The sequence below is a fragment of the Globicephala melas genome, chromosome 5, assembly GCF_963455315.2.
Source record: "Globicephala melas chromosome 5, mGloMel1.2, whole genome shotgun sequence".
In the NCBI taxonomy this organism is placed as follows: Eukaryota; Metazoa; Chordata; class Mammalia; order Artiodactyla; family Delphinidae; genus Globicephala; species Globicephala melas.
The window spans coordinates 50,711,839-50,728,066 of record NC_083318.1 but is presented as its reverse complement, the minus strand read 5'-3'; the positions used below and the strand labels follow the sequence as shown (position 1 = coordinate 50,728,066).

At 41.9% G+C, this 16,228-nt stretch overlaps 1 protein-coding gene across 3 annotated transcripts in view; it reads left to right on the top strand.

Annotated features, from left to right (window-relative positions):
• Positions 1 to 16,228, top strand: part of PPARGC1A (PPARG coactivator 1 alpha) — a 660,339-nt gene that overhangs the window by 184,237 nt on the left and 459,874 nt on the right. For 2 of the 3 annotated variants that reach the window (XM_060299208.1, XM_060299211.1), the window contains exon 2: positions 10,984 to 11,048. The exons of the other annotated variant lie outside the window; for it this stretch is intronic. In XM_060299208.1, coding sequence (XP_060155191.1) covers positions 11,035 to 11,048 — 14 coding nt within the window. In that variant the 5' untranslated portion in view covers positions 10,984 to 11,034. The remainder of the gene's footprint in view (positions 1 to 10,983; positions 11,049 to 16,228) is intronic. 3 annotated transcript variants of the gene reach the window in all.

Sequence of the window (16,228 nt, the reverse complement as noted above, 5' to 3'; positions counted from 1 at the left end):
ACTGTTCCCGATCCTTAATATGGTCCTTGATATTTGATAGAAATCCATGAACCCATACAAATTAAGGAATCAATCAATGAAGTATAAATATTAGTTTGTTTTTTGCCTTTTTATTTTGTTGGTTAGTATGTCATATAGATTTTTAATCATAATCCTTCTAAATCTTGTTTAAAATTAAATTTACAAAGTAATTGATTACTAGTGGAGAAATTTGCATCCTAACCAAGAGTGAGCCTTTTGTCTTTGTTGATTCTCTCAAACTGCATCTTGCTCTTTGAATTGACTCTAAGCTGAAGTTAATGCACCTTTGTAAAACCAAAAACTCTTCTCTCTGAGGTCCTACTTGATAGCCATAAAAACTCTTTCAACAAATCTCTCCCTGCACCCATGATTTGTCATCTATGTATGAAGTCTGTGTCCAACAGAAGGGCTTCTATTATGAGTTTCTATTCCATTAGTGGTAAGGGGATTGCTGGCTCATTCCCACCAGCTTGACTAGCCATCATTAGGCCAGTGCCTTGCCCTTGCAAGGCTAGCGTTAAGAACTGGACAAGGCATGGTTTGATCATGTGTCATAAATAAGTGAACTAGCCTGATGCTGATTCAACTCACAGCAGCTACCGTGGCCAATACTGGGTTCTGTCTTAGCGTGCGGCATCAAATCAGATCACATTGAAAATTTACCTGCCCTTTCAGCCAAAATGGAAAAAAAATAAAATATTTTGCTTATGATTGTTTTACTGGACTTTATAGTAGGGACCCATTATGCTTGATTAAAAATATGTACGTGTCAATATCCAGAACTTTACATTTTAATACATCAAAATTACATTTTGTTGTTTTTTTGTTTGTGTCTTTACTTCAAGTGCTTCTAACATCACAGAAATGTATGGATAAGTCCTTTTAAGGTTCATCATGAAAAAGAGTCTTATAAATCCTTTAACCCAATTCTAAAATTGATCCCTTAAGAAAAGTTAAATATCACCATTTTTTGTAGATTGCTAGATCACCACAAAGATAATTCTTTTTATAGATACAGATGGTGCCCTTATGGAAATTGCATGACAGTAAGTAGATGCCAATAGAAAAAAAAAATGACACGTTGATTAGCTAATAAAATGGTTTTCAGTAGAATTATGCTTCTTTGTCTAATTTATGGTTTATTTGAACTTGTGATGCCCTGTTTTCATTTTGGCTTTTTAATAAGTGTTCCTTTAAAAACTTTTAAAGGGTAAAATAATATGAATTTGATTGTCTTGAGCATAAAATGCTAATCATCGATTAGCAGTGAATCATGTCTATAAAATTTCCACCTCCTCACCCCCGTTCTCACCCTAAGCCATTCTTATGAATTGATGAAGCTGAACCAATTGCCAGCATGTTGAAAACATGGCACTAGACTGGCAGTTAGAAAAAAATGAGCCAATGAATATGCTATTGGCCAATTATTGATATAAAAATAACTGCTCAGGGTATACTCAGGCAAGGAGTATGGGGAGGGGAACCTATGTTTACTGAGTGCCTGGTGTGTGTCACGTCCTAGAAACAGCCTCATATTTGGGACCCTGTTGGTGCTTTTTTCTTTTCTTCTCTCTGAGCTGTATTGTACCAAAATAATTACTCCTCTCTCCCTCTTTTTAAAAAACATCAGTTAAAAGAAAAAGAGTGCAGAGGCATTTTATCATGGTATCAGGACATGGAAGGCATTTGAATCTTGGCATCCCATTTATCACGTTTACCACGCTGTTTGTTGGTGGGTGCGATGTTGAGAAATGTTGCCCAACCTCTTCGAAATGGCATGTGAATAATCCCGTAATCAGTGTAATATATGCTGTTATGGGAGTAATCAAGTCACTCAGCTTTGAAGTAAGATCGAATTTTTAAAGAGTGTCTGATGAATGCAGTTTCAGGTATTTAGAGGAGGCTGATGTTACCTGGACTATTTGGGTCTTCTGGTTGAACAGGGAAAAAAGTACTTCAAGAAACTGAAGTGGACCATTCTAAAAATATCCCGATTCAGGATAGATTTTCCTAGCAGCCATGGTACGCAATTTAAAATTTTAAAATTAAACACGCCTGTGAGCTTTTGAATTTCGTATTGCCGAAAGCTGAGTTGGTTGGAAGTGAGGGGTGATGGTGGCCTCTGCTTAGTCTGAGGGAGTATTTGCCCACTCCCTCCTCCACTGTGCTTTCCAGGTCTTGACAGGGTGGGGTCTACCTTGTTATTCGAGTCTTCACTTAAATGTTTCTTCTTCGGAGCTGTCTTCTCTGAGCACATTTCCCCGCCCCCGGGAGCCCTCTCTCTTCCTCTTTTATTTTTGATTTTCTTCATGTGTCTTATAACCAATAGAAATTCGTATTTACTTGTTGGCTTTCCCTCTTCCAGGAGAATGTAAGCTCCTTGAGAGCAGGGACTTTGTGTGGTCCATCCCAGTATCTTCAAGACCCCAAATGGCTGCAGACACCCTGGAGACATTGATGCAAGACTGATTGAAAGAGTGAAAGCTCCTTTCTAAACCCAGGGCCCCAGGATTCAGGCTCAGAAGGTCCCCCACCAGGTGTACCATTTGCATTACTGATGGATTCAGGGAGCGGCACAGTCTCCCTGCCAACACACACCAGCTCCTCCTGAGCTCACCGCTGGGTGAAGGCTCACCTAGTTGGTCCTGCCCCAGGTGGGAGGCTGCTGCTGATCGGGCAGCTCCGGTTCCCAGCCGGGCCACCAGCCGGCAGCAGTGACGCAAAATGCGGCGACTGTCCCTGCTAGTTAAGCGTCATGTTACTTTTTTTTTTTAAGATTTAAATTTATTAATAAATATATATATTTTTTTGGCTGTGTTGGGTCTTCATTGCTGCGCTTGGGCTTTCTCTAGTTGCGGCGAGCGGGGGCTACTCTTCTTTGTGGTGCGCGGGCTTCTCATTGTCGTGGCTTCTCTTGTTGTGGAGCACGGGCTCTAGGCACACGGGCTTCAGTAGTTGTGGCTTGCGGGCTCCAGAGCGCAGGCTAAGTAGTTGCGGCGCACGGGCTTAGTTGCTCCGTGGCATGTGGGATCTTCCCGGACCAGGGCTCGAACCCGTGTCCCCTGCATTGGCAGGTGGATTCTTAACTACTGCGCCACCCCGGAAGTCCGAGCTTCATGTTACTTAGGACATTAATTTCACAAATAACTCCCGCATCTTGGGTATGTTCTGTACGTGATTTGCAGGTCTTTAATGGTCCAAATCCCATTAATACCAGAGTCCTTGCACAAAGCCTTTTGTATTGACATGGGTCAACTTCACCTGTGGGTTTGTGTTCCCCTCCCCCCACTTTAGGCTTCTCAACAACTCTTGCTTTTTTTCTCTCATTTGCTTTCTCTCTCTCTCTATTTCTTTCTTCCTCTCCTCCCTTCCTCCTTCCCTCTCTCTCTCTATCTTTGCCTTGGAGAATGGGAGAATGTGGGTGATTCCTTCCTCCTGAGATTGAATTCTAAGCATGTGAGGAACAATCTTGTCCCAGTTTCCTCCTTGCCTCCCTCTTTTGCTTCAGTTTTATTAAGTGTACTAATATTAAGTAAGATCTTCAGGAAAACCCCATATATAAAAATCTTCATGTGCAGGTAGGTAATTTTTGGACTGATCACTGGTATATCAACACATCTCTACAGAATTTCTTTTCCTTTTTTCCCCAGCATTGATCTTCTGTTTATGAAAGTGATGCACACTCACTGTGAAGCTTTCAGATGTTAAAAGAAACCCGGGGTGGCTTTAAGTAGCAGGATTCCCCATGTAGCCAGAAGAGGATTTGGCTTTCAAGAGAATAATTAACAAAACTCATTTTTAAAAAAAATTTATTTTATTTATTTTTTATATAGCAGGTCCTTAATAGTCATCAATTTTATACACATCAGTGTATACATGTCAATTCCAATCGCCCAATTCATCACCCCCCCCCCCGCTTTCCCCTCTTGGTGTCCATACGTTAGTTCTCTACACGTGTGTCTCAATTTCTGCCCTGCAAACCGGTTCATCTGTACCATTTTTCTAGTTTCCACATATATGCGTTAATATACGATATTTGTTTTTCTCTTCCTGACTTACTTCACTCTGTATGGCAGTCTGAGCCCATTTAGTGAAGAAAATTGGGGAATTACCTGTCCTGGGGAATGAGAAGTGTTCAGATGTTGCCGACACTTCCCCCAAATGTGGTGTGTTTCCAGAATAACGACTTCTTTTCTAGGAAAAGAAGTTGCTGTGGTCCAGTGGATAGGAAGCACTGCCACCAGGCTTTCTTGGTTTGCAGAAAATATGCCTAAGTCTGCCTTTTCAAAGGAAGCCATCAGAACCAAAGATGATATAGATTCCTTATCTTTTGATTCATTTATTCTTAGAGCAAATCTATATTTCCTGAAGTCGGTTCCACTGAATGACTGTCACATAGGATTTGCCAAAGGGTTCCAGGGTCATATAAGGTGGGAAACACTCATGCCATTGTTTACATTTCTTGGAGCTATGTGATTCACATCCGTGTATTACAGAACAGGAAAACCTGAAGTAAAGACCCATGTGGCTTCATTTCATTTGTTGTTTCTAAAACTTATTTGACTGTGGACTTTTTTTTTAAAGTACCATCTGGTATTCCATAGAACTCTTTGGGTCAAAGAACAAAGAAAACAAGCAAAAGCGTTTACTGTATCCTTACTCTAGGTGCACAGCCCTTTGTTGGGGGCTTTTGCATTTCTGGTGTGTGTGTTTTTCCTGGATGAGAAGATGAGGGAGGCACGGACTCATCTGTCAGTTTCCTTGTGCCGGGCACTGTGCTGGCCACTCTCCTTGCCTGACTGCATTTGAACTCCACAGCACCTGGGATCCTCACTTTGTAGATGAGCATCCTGAAGCTCAAAGCGGTGATGTAACTTGCTTACAGCCACTCAGTGAGGCAGGTGGTGGAGCTGAGGGAGGATCATGGTTGTGGACCCCGAACCAGGGCTCTCAATGGTTCCAACACCCATGTCCTTCAGCACAGCAGACACAGATCCCAGTGCACCCTTCCGACTCCGGGTACCCTTTAGAGGCATTCATCAGTTGCCCTTTAAAAGAAACTGCAGTCAGATTGCACCATTACACACAGACCCTGCTTGGTGAAGACTGTATACCCTTCACATGCAGATAACCGGAAATTAAGTGTGTGATGTGTATATATGCATATCCATATCTATTTATCCATCCAACCATCCATCCATCCACCTACACACACACACACACACACACACACATACATATATATACATATAGCTTCCCCAGAGCCCATTACCGGACCTGAAACATAGTAGGAGCTTGGCAACAAATATTTAGTGACATGAAATGGAGAAATAAATGCTGTAATGAAGTATGAGTTCATGTTCTTACACTCCCTAACCTCCTCTGCTTTGTTTTTCTCTGAAGAATTCATCACCACTCGACATATGTTTACTTGTTTTACATTTACTTATGTATTTACTTACAGGGTATCTCCCTACCTTTGGATGTACATTCCTTGGAAAGTTCTATAGGTCATTTATTCACCACTGTGACTCTAAGGAAGGTGCTCAGTACATATTTGGTGAAAGAATACATGGTTGAATAGAGGGTTTTTTTTTTACCATTAGTTCTACTTTTCCAAAATTTCTCAAATTGCTTTCTTTATTCCTCTGCTTCTTTCTCACGAGTAGTTAAAATCTACTTAGGGCTGTAAATAAAAGTCTACATTCTTAGGTAATTCAGTGGATCAAATACTGAAGGGCTCTGGGTTCATGGGCCTGGGTTGTTTGCAAGGCAGAAACAGCTGCAAAGCCTGTGTACAGGAAGGTGTACAGTCACGGGGACAGTATGCAAAGGCCACTTTCTGCTTTCTGCCACCGCCCGTCACTCTCCCAGCACAAGTCTCCAGGGCAGAAATCCCAAGTTCAAAAAATAAAAATCCAGACAGCATCTCTACTTCCCATCCACTAAAACCACACCCCGCTGGGCTTCTTAACTCAGGATGGAAAATGTTTCAATGTAATTAATCTCCTTTGTAATCCTTTGAAAACCGTTCTTCTTAGAAGGGGTCCATAGATTTCATCTGATAGCCAAAGGGATCTAGAAAGGATAAGGACCCCTGAAAAGCCTTGACTAATATAGAATGCGGGGAATATTTTTGGTTAGTGCTTAGGTAAGGCAAAGGGTTGAAAAATGGGTTTCCTTTAATCTTTAAAGTTAAAAAAAACTATGTGTGCAGTATTTGCCCCTGCTGTCCCTGCTCCCCACCTGTAGGTGGGTGCATTACAATCTCTTTCTTTCTCTCCTCTCTCTCTCTCTCTCTCTCTCTCTCTCTCTCTCTCTCTCTCTCTCTCTCTCTCTCTCTCTCTCTCTCTCTCGCGCGCGCGCGCGCGCGCACACACACACACACACACACACACACACACACACACACACTCCACTCCTTGATGCCAGGAGTGCTTCTGATATCCTGCAGTTTAAGAAGGCAGGTGAAGCCCTGTTCCCGGGACAGGATGGCCCTTGGCTACGTTCACTTCTGCAGAGCAGAGCGGTCAAAAATAAACAAGGGACCAGTGCGGAATGCACAGTGCAGCTGAAAGGCATCCTGCCAAAATGTTTTCCAGCCGAATGGAATGGTAGAGATTGAAGCACGCCCAGCCCTGACTGGATTACCACAGCCCCAGAAGCACTTTAATCTCAACTGCTGCTACTTGGGGTGGGGAGGGAGCTGGGGGAGGTGAGGTGATGACTGGGTGATTGAGATGTGTGTGTGCCACGGAGGCCCTCAGAAGCTTGAGTCTCCCAGCCTTGGGGCTGGTGCTGGGAATATGAAACTACTTGCTACAGAGATAAAGTGAGGGATTCTCAAGTATGGGTCTGTTGATAACTTCCCTTTAATTTGGATTCTGTTGTGTAAAATCTTTGTCAAAACAGGCTTTTAGCACGCACAGCCTGGTGGTGGTAGATTGTGTATCAGTGGCTGATTGTATCCAGGGGATAAACCAAAGCTTTAGATAGGGTTACATTTTCATAATGGGTGTGTGCTGGGATGGGGAGGTGAAGGAAAAAGAGAGCTGACTTGTTAAGAAGGGATCCTTTCATAGCTAGAAACAGCAAAGTAGAAGGAGAAAGAAATGGAATAGAGCATGAATGCTGTAGGACCACCAGAAAAATATTACTACTGTCAAAATGAATGGTGTTTATCCCAATTATATACTCGTCTCTAACGTTAAAGTATCTGAAAAAATTTAAAAGCCCAACCTTGGAAGGAATTTATTTTCTTAGGCCACAGAGAATAAAGCAAACCACAGTAAGCAGTGATGAATTACACCCGAACTGAAAAATTACACCCAAACTGGGAATACACTAGATTTTCTGCCCACCTGGGGCCCAGAGTCCATACGTAAGGGAAGACGTCCTGTGATTAGATATGAATGTCATGGTCATGAGAGTGACAAGATGACCCCGCAGGAAGGCTAGCAGGGGAGTTGAAGATTGAGAGGCATGTGTGGGTCTGGAGAGGTCCAGCCTCCGAAGGTTGAGCCGTTCACACTTTAGGCTGAGGGAGAAGGAGCGCCAGGGCAAGGATTCAGGAATGTGGTCCAAAGGGAGGTCAAGATCGATTTGCCTGGCGTTGGCATTTTAGAGGGATGGTAGTGATGAGAGATGAAGGAAACGGAAGCAGGAAGAGTAACAGTGGAAACATTCTCTATTACCCAGAGACTCTCCTGGTAGGATAAGATAAAGGGTGTGTGTGTGCTGATTTTGGAGTGATATTTGTGAAAACAGGTCAGAAAAACTGACCGGGAGGCAGGCATAGAGCTCGTTGGAATGGGAGTGCCCATGTCTTTCTGTGTACTTGGGATGTATCAACCCGTGTGCACGCAAGTAAGTGGCAACATTTATTGGGGAAGCGTCTAGGTGGAAATTCATAGCTATTATTTTTGTGGCCTCTAGCTACAAGAGCTAACAGGTGAAGATAGTCTAGAGACCCAAAGTGGGAAAAAATGACATTTTAACATTTTTGTCAGGTAGGCAATTTAAAAATAAACTTGAATTCAATATATACCATTAATGCTAGAGGTTGTGTTATAACAATGCAAAAATGTCTTCTCTTCGATAGCAGTTAAAAAAAAAGTATGTCGTAGGGGGGGCTGGGAACTATATATAGAGGAGGCATATGTGGCTCTGACAGCAGGCCCCACAAAGCTATTGAAAACATACCACGAGTCTGCCCTCCAGAATTAACACTATAACCTATGTCAGGAACTCACTATTATCCTAATATCTGCTTTTGGATTCTGTCCAGTCCCATTAGCGATTCCCTTGTTGATTACTCTGTTACTCGTGAATGTTAATTGCTTCTAAATCTCTTTGGATGTTCAGATGCTTGGGGAAGAAAATTGTGACTGGCAAAGGTACGAGTTTTGTTAATGTGCAAGTAAATAAGAAATCTGTTTAAAGGCCCCACTGAAGTGTCTGTAACTCAGGACGTCATAATCAGCTGATGTGGCATCTTTCTTTGCATGTCTGTTGTATGTTGGTGGCGTGATCATGCATGGTGGTGGGGAACAAGCTTTTGGTGATATCTGTGGTGTTTCTCCAAAATTGGCATGCTTGTAGATACGGTTAGATAATCAACTCCTTCCCTCTGGGATTTCGTCTTGCTTCGTTGCAATGACCTCACTACTTTTGAGATAAGCTTATACTTAGAAAGTGGTATGAAATCAGAAGATGTAAAAATATAATTTGGCCCATCACCTGTATGTTGATCTCCATAGTTTCCAAACCGGAAGGCAGCCTGGAAATAAGCTTCTTAAGCTTTCTTATTTTACCATTGGGAAACAAAGACCCTGGAGGGTGAAGAGCTCAGGGCCACAGAGCCGCCCACAGTGATGCTGGTCGGAGAGCAGGGTTACCTGACTCTTGGCCCAGTGCTCGAACAATCAAGTGAAGGGAAAATGCTAAAAATGGGTGTTTATTATATTTTTCAGAAACATTTCATTGACTATTTGTGAATTTTTTTCCCTTTAGGTGGAAAAACCTATTATGAGCCAATTTTGAGACGTATTTGTTAGTAATTACAACAGTATCCCAGTGAGAGTAAAACAAGATACAGGAGAAAGGCAGAGCACCCAGTTCAGCACTGTGATTCATTCATTCAGCCAGTATTTATGGGGTGCCTTGACCTTAGGATTGATTTAGTGGTGAACAAAAAAGTCCCCACTCTCATGGAGCTTATATCCTAGTGGGTGAGGCATAGGGTAACAAAAACAGGTAAAGACCAGTAATGTTAGGTTGTGGGGAGCCTCGTGGAGAAAGAGAAAGAACAGTAAGGGGATGGAGCCTGGTGAGTTGCAGCTGTTTTATTTTATTTTTGGTGTTTTGTTTTAGCATTTCATAACAGCTTTATTATGATTAACATGAAAGAAAATTCATTCATTGTAAGCGTACAGTTCCATGATTTTTTAGTCAACGTACAGAGTTCTGCAACCATCACCACAGTCCATTTGCAGTCAATCTTGGCTCGCTCCCTTAGGGCCAGACAACCAGTGATCTGCTTTCCGTCTCTAGGGATGTGCTTTTCGGGAAATTTCATAGAAATAAATGATAACAGTGGAATTGTCGGGTGGTAAGTTTAGCTTCATGGTGAAAGAATGTTTCCCTCTAAGTTTTGGAATAAGACAAGGATATCTGCTCTCACCATTTCTCTTCAACAGAGTACTGGAGGTGAGAAAAAGAATTTAAAGGCACTAGACTAGACTGGAAAAGAAGAAATAAAACAGTCTTTATTAGCATACTTTTTGATAGCAATGCAGCTATTTTAGAGGAATGTTCAGGGGAGAAATCACTGAGCAGGGATACGAACAGAGATCATGGAAATACCTGCAGGAAGCTTTTCCCAAGAGAAGGGAACAATTGGAGGGGCAAAAGACCTGTGATTAGGTATTTGGGGACAGGCAAAGAGGTCAGTGTGGCTGCGGACGTGAAGATAGTAGGAGAGATCATGACCCTCAAATCATGGGCTTGGGAAGACTCTGGGTCAGACATTTTTAAGGAGACGCAGTTTTTAGCATTTCTGTAATCCCAAGTAGTATGGTTCATAAACAGAGCCCAAACTCATCTTGTTGGAGCACATTCCCCAAAGGAACCATCCTTCTGGGACTGGTGTTCACAGCTCACCAGGAGTGTCCAGAAACCATCAAATCTTTCCAGAGTGTTTTAGATCAGAGAGATTGTTACTGTTTTCGAATCACTGAACCATAAGATTATAAGTATCTTGATGACGGGACCTGTGTCATACACATTTTTGTGTCCTCCAAGAAACCACATGGAGTGCTAAACTTAAACATAGAACTCAGTAAATACTGATTATTTGGTCAATGCGTGAATAAATGGCCTGAGAGTGGTAGAAAGGATGGGGTGTCCTAGAAAGGGTTGTTAAAAATACACCCTTCTAAAAATGTTGTTAGCGAGATTACTTCTGAAGCTTCTGACTTCCTTGGAATAATTTTTAAAGACAGGTCCATATGCTGACATGTGAACATAAGTATGTATGTAACAAACTGAACAGTAGTAACATTATTTTCAGGCCAAATTTTACTTGGATGATTGTATTTTGTCAATCTAATTTTTCCCCCTGTTTAGACGGATATGGGAGGTTTTTTTAAACTTTTCTCTGGTATTAAAGGAATATTGGTCTCTGGGCTCTTTGGACCTAGTGCCATTTAGCACCGTCTTACTCTGGGTAGAATGTGTTTAATACTTTGAGATCGTGGTGGAAATTACATGGGAAATATCAGTCCCCAAGGAAAAGATGGGTGGTCAAATTGCCTTCTGACACGGAAGATGAAAGTTGTAATTCTTGTCCTCCTGTTAACTGAATTCTCTCACTATAACAGACCAATAATTTATTCTCCTATTGCATTTCTATATCCCCATCTGCAAAGTGGGGGTAACACAAACTTACCCTCTGCCTTTCAGGTTTTTTGCGAAAATCAGTGAACTAATATTGGTAAAATTGGAGCCCCATGGATGAAGGGTACTTTGTAAGTATAACCACATTATTGTCATGTTATGTTCTGTTACTCCAAAGTGCAAATATCAGATGTCTGTTTTTTGCCATATTAGGGAATCAGTAACACCAAGTTGCACACCCAGATATTGAGAATCTGACTTCTTTTGAAGACTTTAACTTTTCTGAACTCTCTAATGGTTTGTCAATATGTTGGATGTAGAAGAGCCTGACCCACCCCTCAAAATATTTGGTTAATGTTTACTAGACAATTTGGAAGAATACATGTCTGCATATTGTGTAAAAATGTTGATATCAACCCTGGATATGAATGCAAGGTATCTGTATTTATCTTCCCTCACCTCTCTCTCCCTTTCTTTTTGATTTGCGTTTAACTCTGTGTTTTGATCAGTCCATTTGTGTCTCAAAGAAACAATTGGTTTCAGGGAGACAACTGCATGTTTCACTGAGGTCAGCGATGTTTTGTTAATGATGAAACTGGACAAGACATTCCTTAAGTTGCTAAGTATTGTGTTTTCAGACTTGGGGTTGGGGGAGGAGGCTACAGTGGTGAGCTAAGTGTGGATCACCCCTTTGTGACCCTGTGACAGCCCAGGTGACTTGTGAGTGGACTCCTGTCCATGGAATGGCCGAGGCCTGCAAGCCACAAAACCCGAGAGCAGGCAGAAACTGTATAATCCTATAGCAGCTGCTTCAACTGATTTTCCCTGCTGAATGGGACATATTTTTATCTTGTTAGGTCAAACAGTGCTCTGGTGTTGTGTGAACAACTGTAGATTGGCCAAAGACATGCCCAGCTTAACTCATGGTATATATTTTTTTAAAGGGTGGCTATCACCCTTTAAAAACTCCAGAGAGAAATTTTAAAAGGGTTGTGACTGCTTAGCGAAGCCCATTTTAGTGAGACCCCCTGGGATTTCCAAGGCTGTAAGATCTTATATCTGGAAGGGTCCATGCATGTCTCTCATCTCTAGTCCTATTTCTTGGCCAGTTCTAAGTATTCCATCTGATGGGTACCCGAGCACCCCCAAAGGCTGACCTACTACCCCGAGGGGCAACTCTTTTCTGTTAGAGCATTCTTTCTTGAGTTGAACCCAAATCCACCTTCTTTGTATCTTCCACGCTCGGGTCCTAATGTTACTATCCATCCCTACAAAGAACCAGCCTTCCTCCTCCAAAGTGACACCCTTTTTCAAGTATTTGGTGGTACTTATCGGGTCCCCCTGCCTCAGTTCCCTCCACAAGCAGAGCTTGTCTGCTTTGACTTCCCGACTCTTTACCCCTCTGGAAGCTTCTCATTGTCTACATCTTTCTTAACAAGCAGCACTGAGAATCTCCCTTCTGCAGGCCTCATTCTGCATCTCAGAGTCAAGAGATCTAATCAGAGGTCTGGAAGAGAATGACCTCGCAGGAATCGTCTGGAATCCCATGCGCCCATGGATTTGCTTTGAGTAAGGACACAGCAAAACCCACGTCCCTCTGTGAGGTGCAGATGACTGACAGGGAGAACGTTGTTCTGGTTAATAATACAATCTGCTTGCCTCCTGGATATGCAGCAGTCGCCTACTAATTCGTTAGAAGTGAATTAAGGCTGTTTACTGATGTTTTAAAGTAACTGCCAGAGTGAAAAAAAAGAAAAGGTTCATCCTGGATGAGACCACTCACCTACTTGCAAGTTGCTGTTTATTTTAAGCCGAGTGCATAAATAATATATTGAGATAAGAAGGGTGATTTCAAGCATTAGAACACGAAGCCTCCTGTTTACTAACTGTCATTGGGCTGAAGAGAATTTAAACAGCTCTGAACCTTTTTGTCTGTGAATGAAAGGCATGAAATTAACTTTCATTTCGTAGTTAGCAGAAAGCATGATTAAGGCAGTCTTGTTGATGTGTCTTCTGCCGATCGGGGGCTCTTTTGCTATGCAAGACAAGCCTGGCGACAGAAACAGGGGTTTGAAACAAGACGCTCTCCCCTGCGCTGCCACCACCCCAAAGAAACATAAGCAGGGATCTGTCTGGGACACTGAGTCAGTGTGTTCTGAATGTAAAGAGAAATAGTGGAAGAATCCTAGGCTGGGTTCAGGGGCTCTAGTCCTGACCACCAGGAGCTCTGTCTGAAACTCACTCTCTTCCCCTGTAGAATGGGCATCATAGCATCTGCTCCCACTGTTTCCCAGGAAGACAGTGAGACCCCAGTGATGTCATCTTTGGGAAGTGGCTTTGAAAGGCATCAGGTGTCATATCTGGGCAGGACAAGGCTATGTTTTAGGTGACTTACGTAGAGTGGCTCATTTCATCTGCCTGACAAAGCTATGGGAAAGGTACTGTGATTATCCCAATTTTACTACTGCACAACGTGAAACTCAGGAAAGCCAAAAGGACTTGCTCCATCAACTTGCAGCTAAATGATTGCAAATTGGGATTCAAACACCAGGCAACTGGGGGCCCGCGTTTGTGTTCTTCGCTATCACTTACTTGGGAGAAGGGGCCAGGTTTTCCTACGTAAGATTATGCCTCCCAGTCATGCTCAAGTAAATGAAACATATTCCTAATAGCCTGGACCAAATTTAGCTTGAGAAAATGCAGGTATGCTTCTCCATGAGTGAATATCAGCAAGGAGGATTCCCATTGGATAGGGGTGTAGCCAACGGTATGGATTAATTATATTTTATGTGTAAAGAGCCTGGTGATACTTAGATGAAAAGCCTAAAGTGAAAAGACCTATTACTTGGAATGCTTTCAGAAACAAGAAATTTGATTTACCTTTTGTCCCTGTAAACTTGAAAGTGTGATAGCCTATTTTGGAGTATAGGGAGAGTGTTAGAGAATGAATAGAAAATGTATGGAATGTTTAATTTTGCATGATTATATTTCATATTCGCTGAGGTGATGGTGGCAAATAGAAGTGCATGATAATATCACAGCATACTTATATTAGATGTTTTGATGAAATACTCTGGGTTTTACAGTCTGATACAGGAACCCTTTGGGATAGGTCCTTATTAAGCAGATGAATAGGAATGTATTTGTGAATGTATTCGCGTCATTGAAAATATGTAATTTGTATAACTGCTTTTCAATTTATATTTTACATTATATTTACTTGAATTTCCAAGGAGGAAAGAGCCTGAAGTGATTGGTGAAAACAAAAATGATGTAAATTTGCAGATCTTTTCCCTTGAAATATGCTCAGTCAGTAGCGGGGTCATATTTTAAGGAGTGGCAAAAATGGGGGTCCGATTTACTTTCGAGTTCTGAATGAAGCAGTTCAAAAATAAGATCATTTCCATAATCCCAGAAAAATGGACAGACTCATGAGAAGTAGTCAGCTGAGGGGAAGACTAAATCCTGCATTTCCAAATTGCAAAAATCTCAGCAATTGCTGTTGTGCCTTAGCTCTTGTTAATACAGTAAGACAATTGCATAATTAAATACACTGTGGTATTTCGATAACTGGAGACTCTGTCTTTTCATCCCAATATGCCACTGGCCGGGGTTGGGAAGCATCTCAGTGTTTTAGGGAGGCTGGATCATTCTTTCACATCACGTCCTCTGCAGTGTACTGCGGCTCCTCTGGCGGTTCTGAGACACTTCCCTTTCGGGTTATTTTTAGCTGGTTATATTTAGACAAGGTGAAATTAAGCAGGAAGTCCCCCAAAGTCTGACTTGGCCGTGGGAGTTGAGGATCATTTCACTAAAAGGGTCCCTGGTGCCCTCTAGATCTTCCTAGGAAATAGTTGGTGAAAAGTGAGCTGAAGATGAGTGCTGTTTGGGGTAGGGGAGCACCTCTTTGGGTCAGAATTGTGAGGTGACTTAAAAGAGTCACTGAGTGGGCACGCTCCAGAGCTGGGGTCCTGGGTTCAAACCCTGGTACAGCCTCTTACCTGCTGTGCGGCCCTTGGAAGGATACAAAGTCTCTCCTGTGTGCTTATTGGTAAAAGGAGACTCTTGGCCTTGTTGCAAGGCTTAATTGAGTTCATATATGGAAAGAGCTTAGGAAATATGAGGCAGTTTGTAAGCACCCAGTACATGTTAGCTAGTATTACAATATTAGGCAATCTGGGAAGACGTTTCGTAGTCATCTAAATGTGGCAAATCTTTGAGGAAGAACAAATAAGTAGATTTATGGTTTCATCCATTCAAGCAATATTTACTGAATACTTTATCTGTCACCATCCTGGGTGTCAAAAAAACAAAGATGAATAATATTCATTCCCTACCTTGAAATAGTACCATGGAATTGGGAAAATAGACATGCCAATAGATGATGATGATGATGAAAATAGTAGCATTAAAGCAGTGTCTGGCAGATAGTAGGACATTTTAGTAGGGACTGATCTGTCATCACGGTGTATCTGGCACCTAACACATGGATGGATAAACGAGTGGCAGGAATTTGGTTTAAGATTCTTTTGTTCGAGTGTCAAAATGGTTTACTAGCACAGAATAGGTTCCTAGCTGAGTGGTCACTTAGCATATAGCTGGGGTGCGATACATGCTTGGTGAATAAATGAAGGAATCAATGCATACATAACATTGACTGTAAGCTTCTTCTCTTTAGGATTACTACAGTCAGTTTGAGAAAGCAGGTGTATTTGCTAAGGTTGAGTACTAGGGCCAACGCTAGGGTGATACAAGTGAGCACCTATGGTACAAAATTGAAGGAGGTGCTTACTCTCGGAGTTGTACCGGTGCCAAGGAGGCATTCACCCTCCGAGAGTCCTGCAGGTGCTTCCTTAGATGCCTCAATTTCCTCACCCTAGTCCAGGCCCCGATGACTGTGCTTCATTTGTACGTGTGTTTGAACATTCCCCCCAATTTTATTTTGAAAGATTTCAAAGCTACAGAAAAGTTGAAAGAACAGTAAAAGGAATGCTCTGTACACCTTTTACCTGTATTCATTAAGTGTCAAACTTTGGCCACAGTGATAATATCTCTCTCTCTAGACATGTCTTTGAACCTCATGCTAATTCACCAGAGAAATCATGTACCCTCCATGTGCCCCTGCTTATCATGCACATAATGTTAAATTTACTTCCTAAATTCTGCATCTAACATTATAAATTTGGAGGAAATATCCAAAAAGAGCATAAGAGAACTTCGCCTAAATATTTTTGCAAGTTTAGAAACTGCTGCTTGAAACTTATTTTTAGACTATTTATACTACTGACTTATTTAGAACACGGCCAATGTA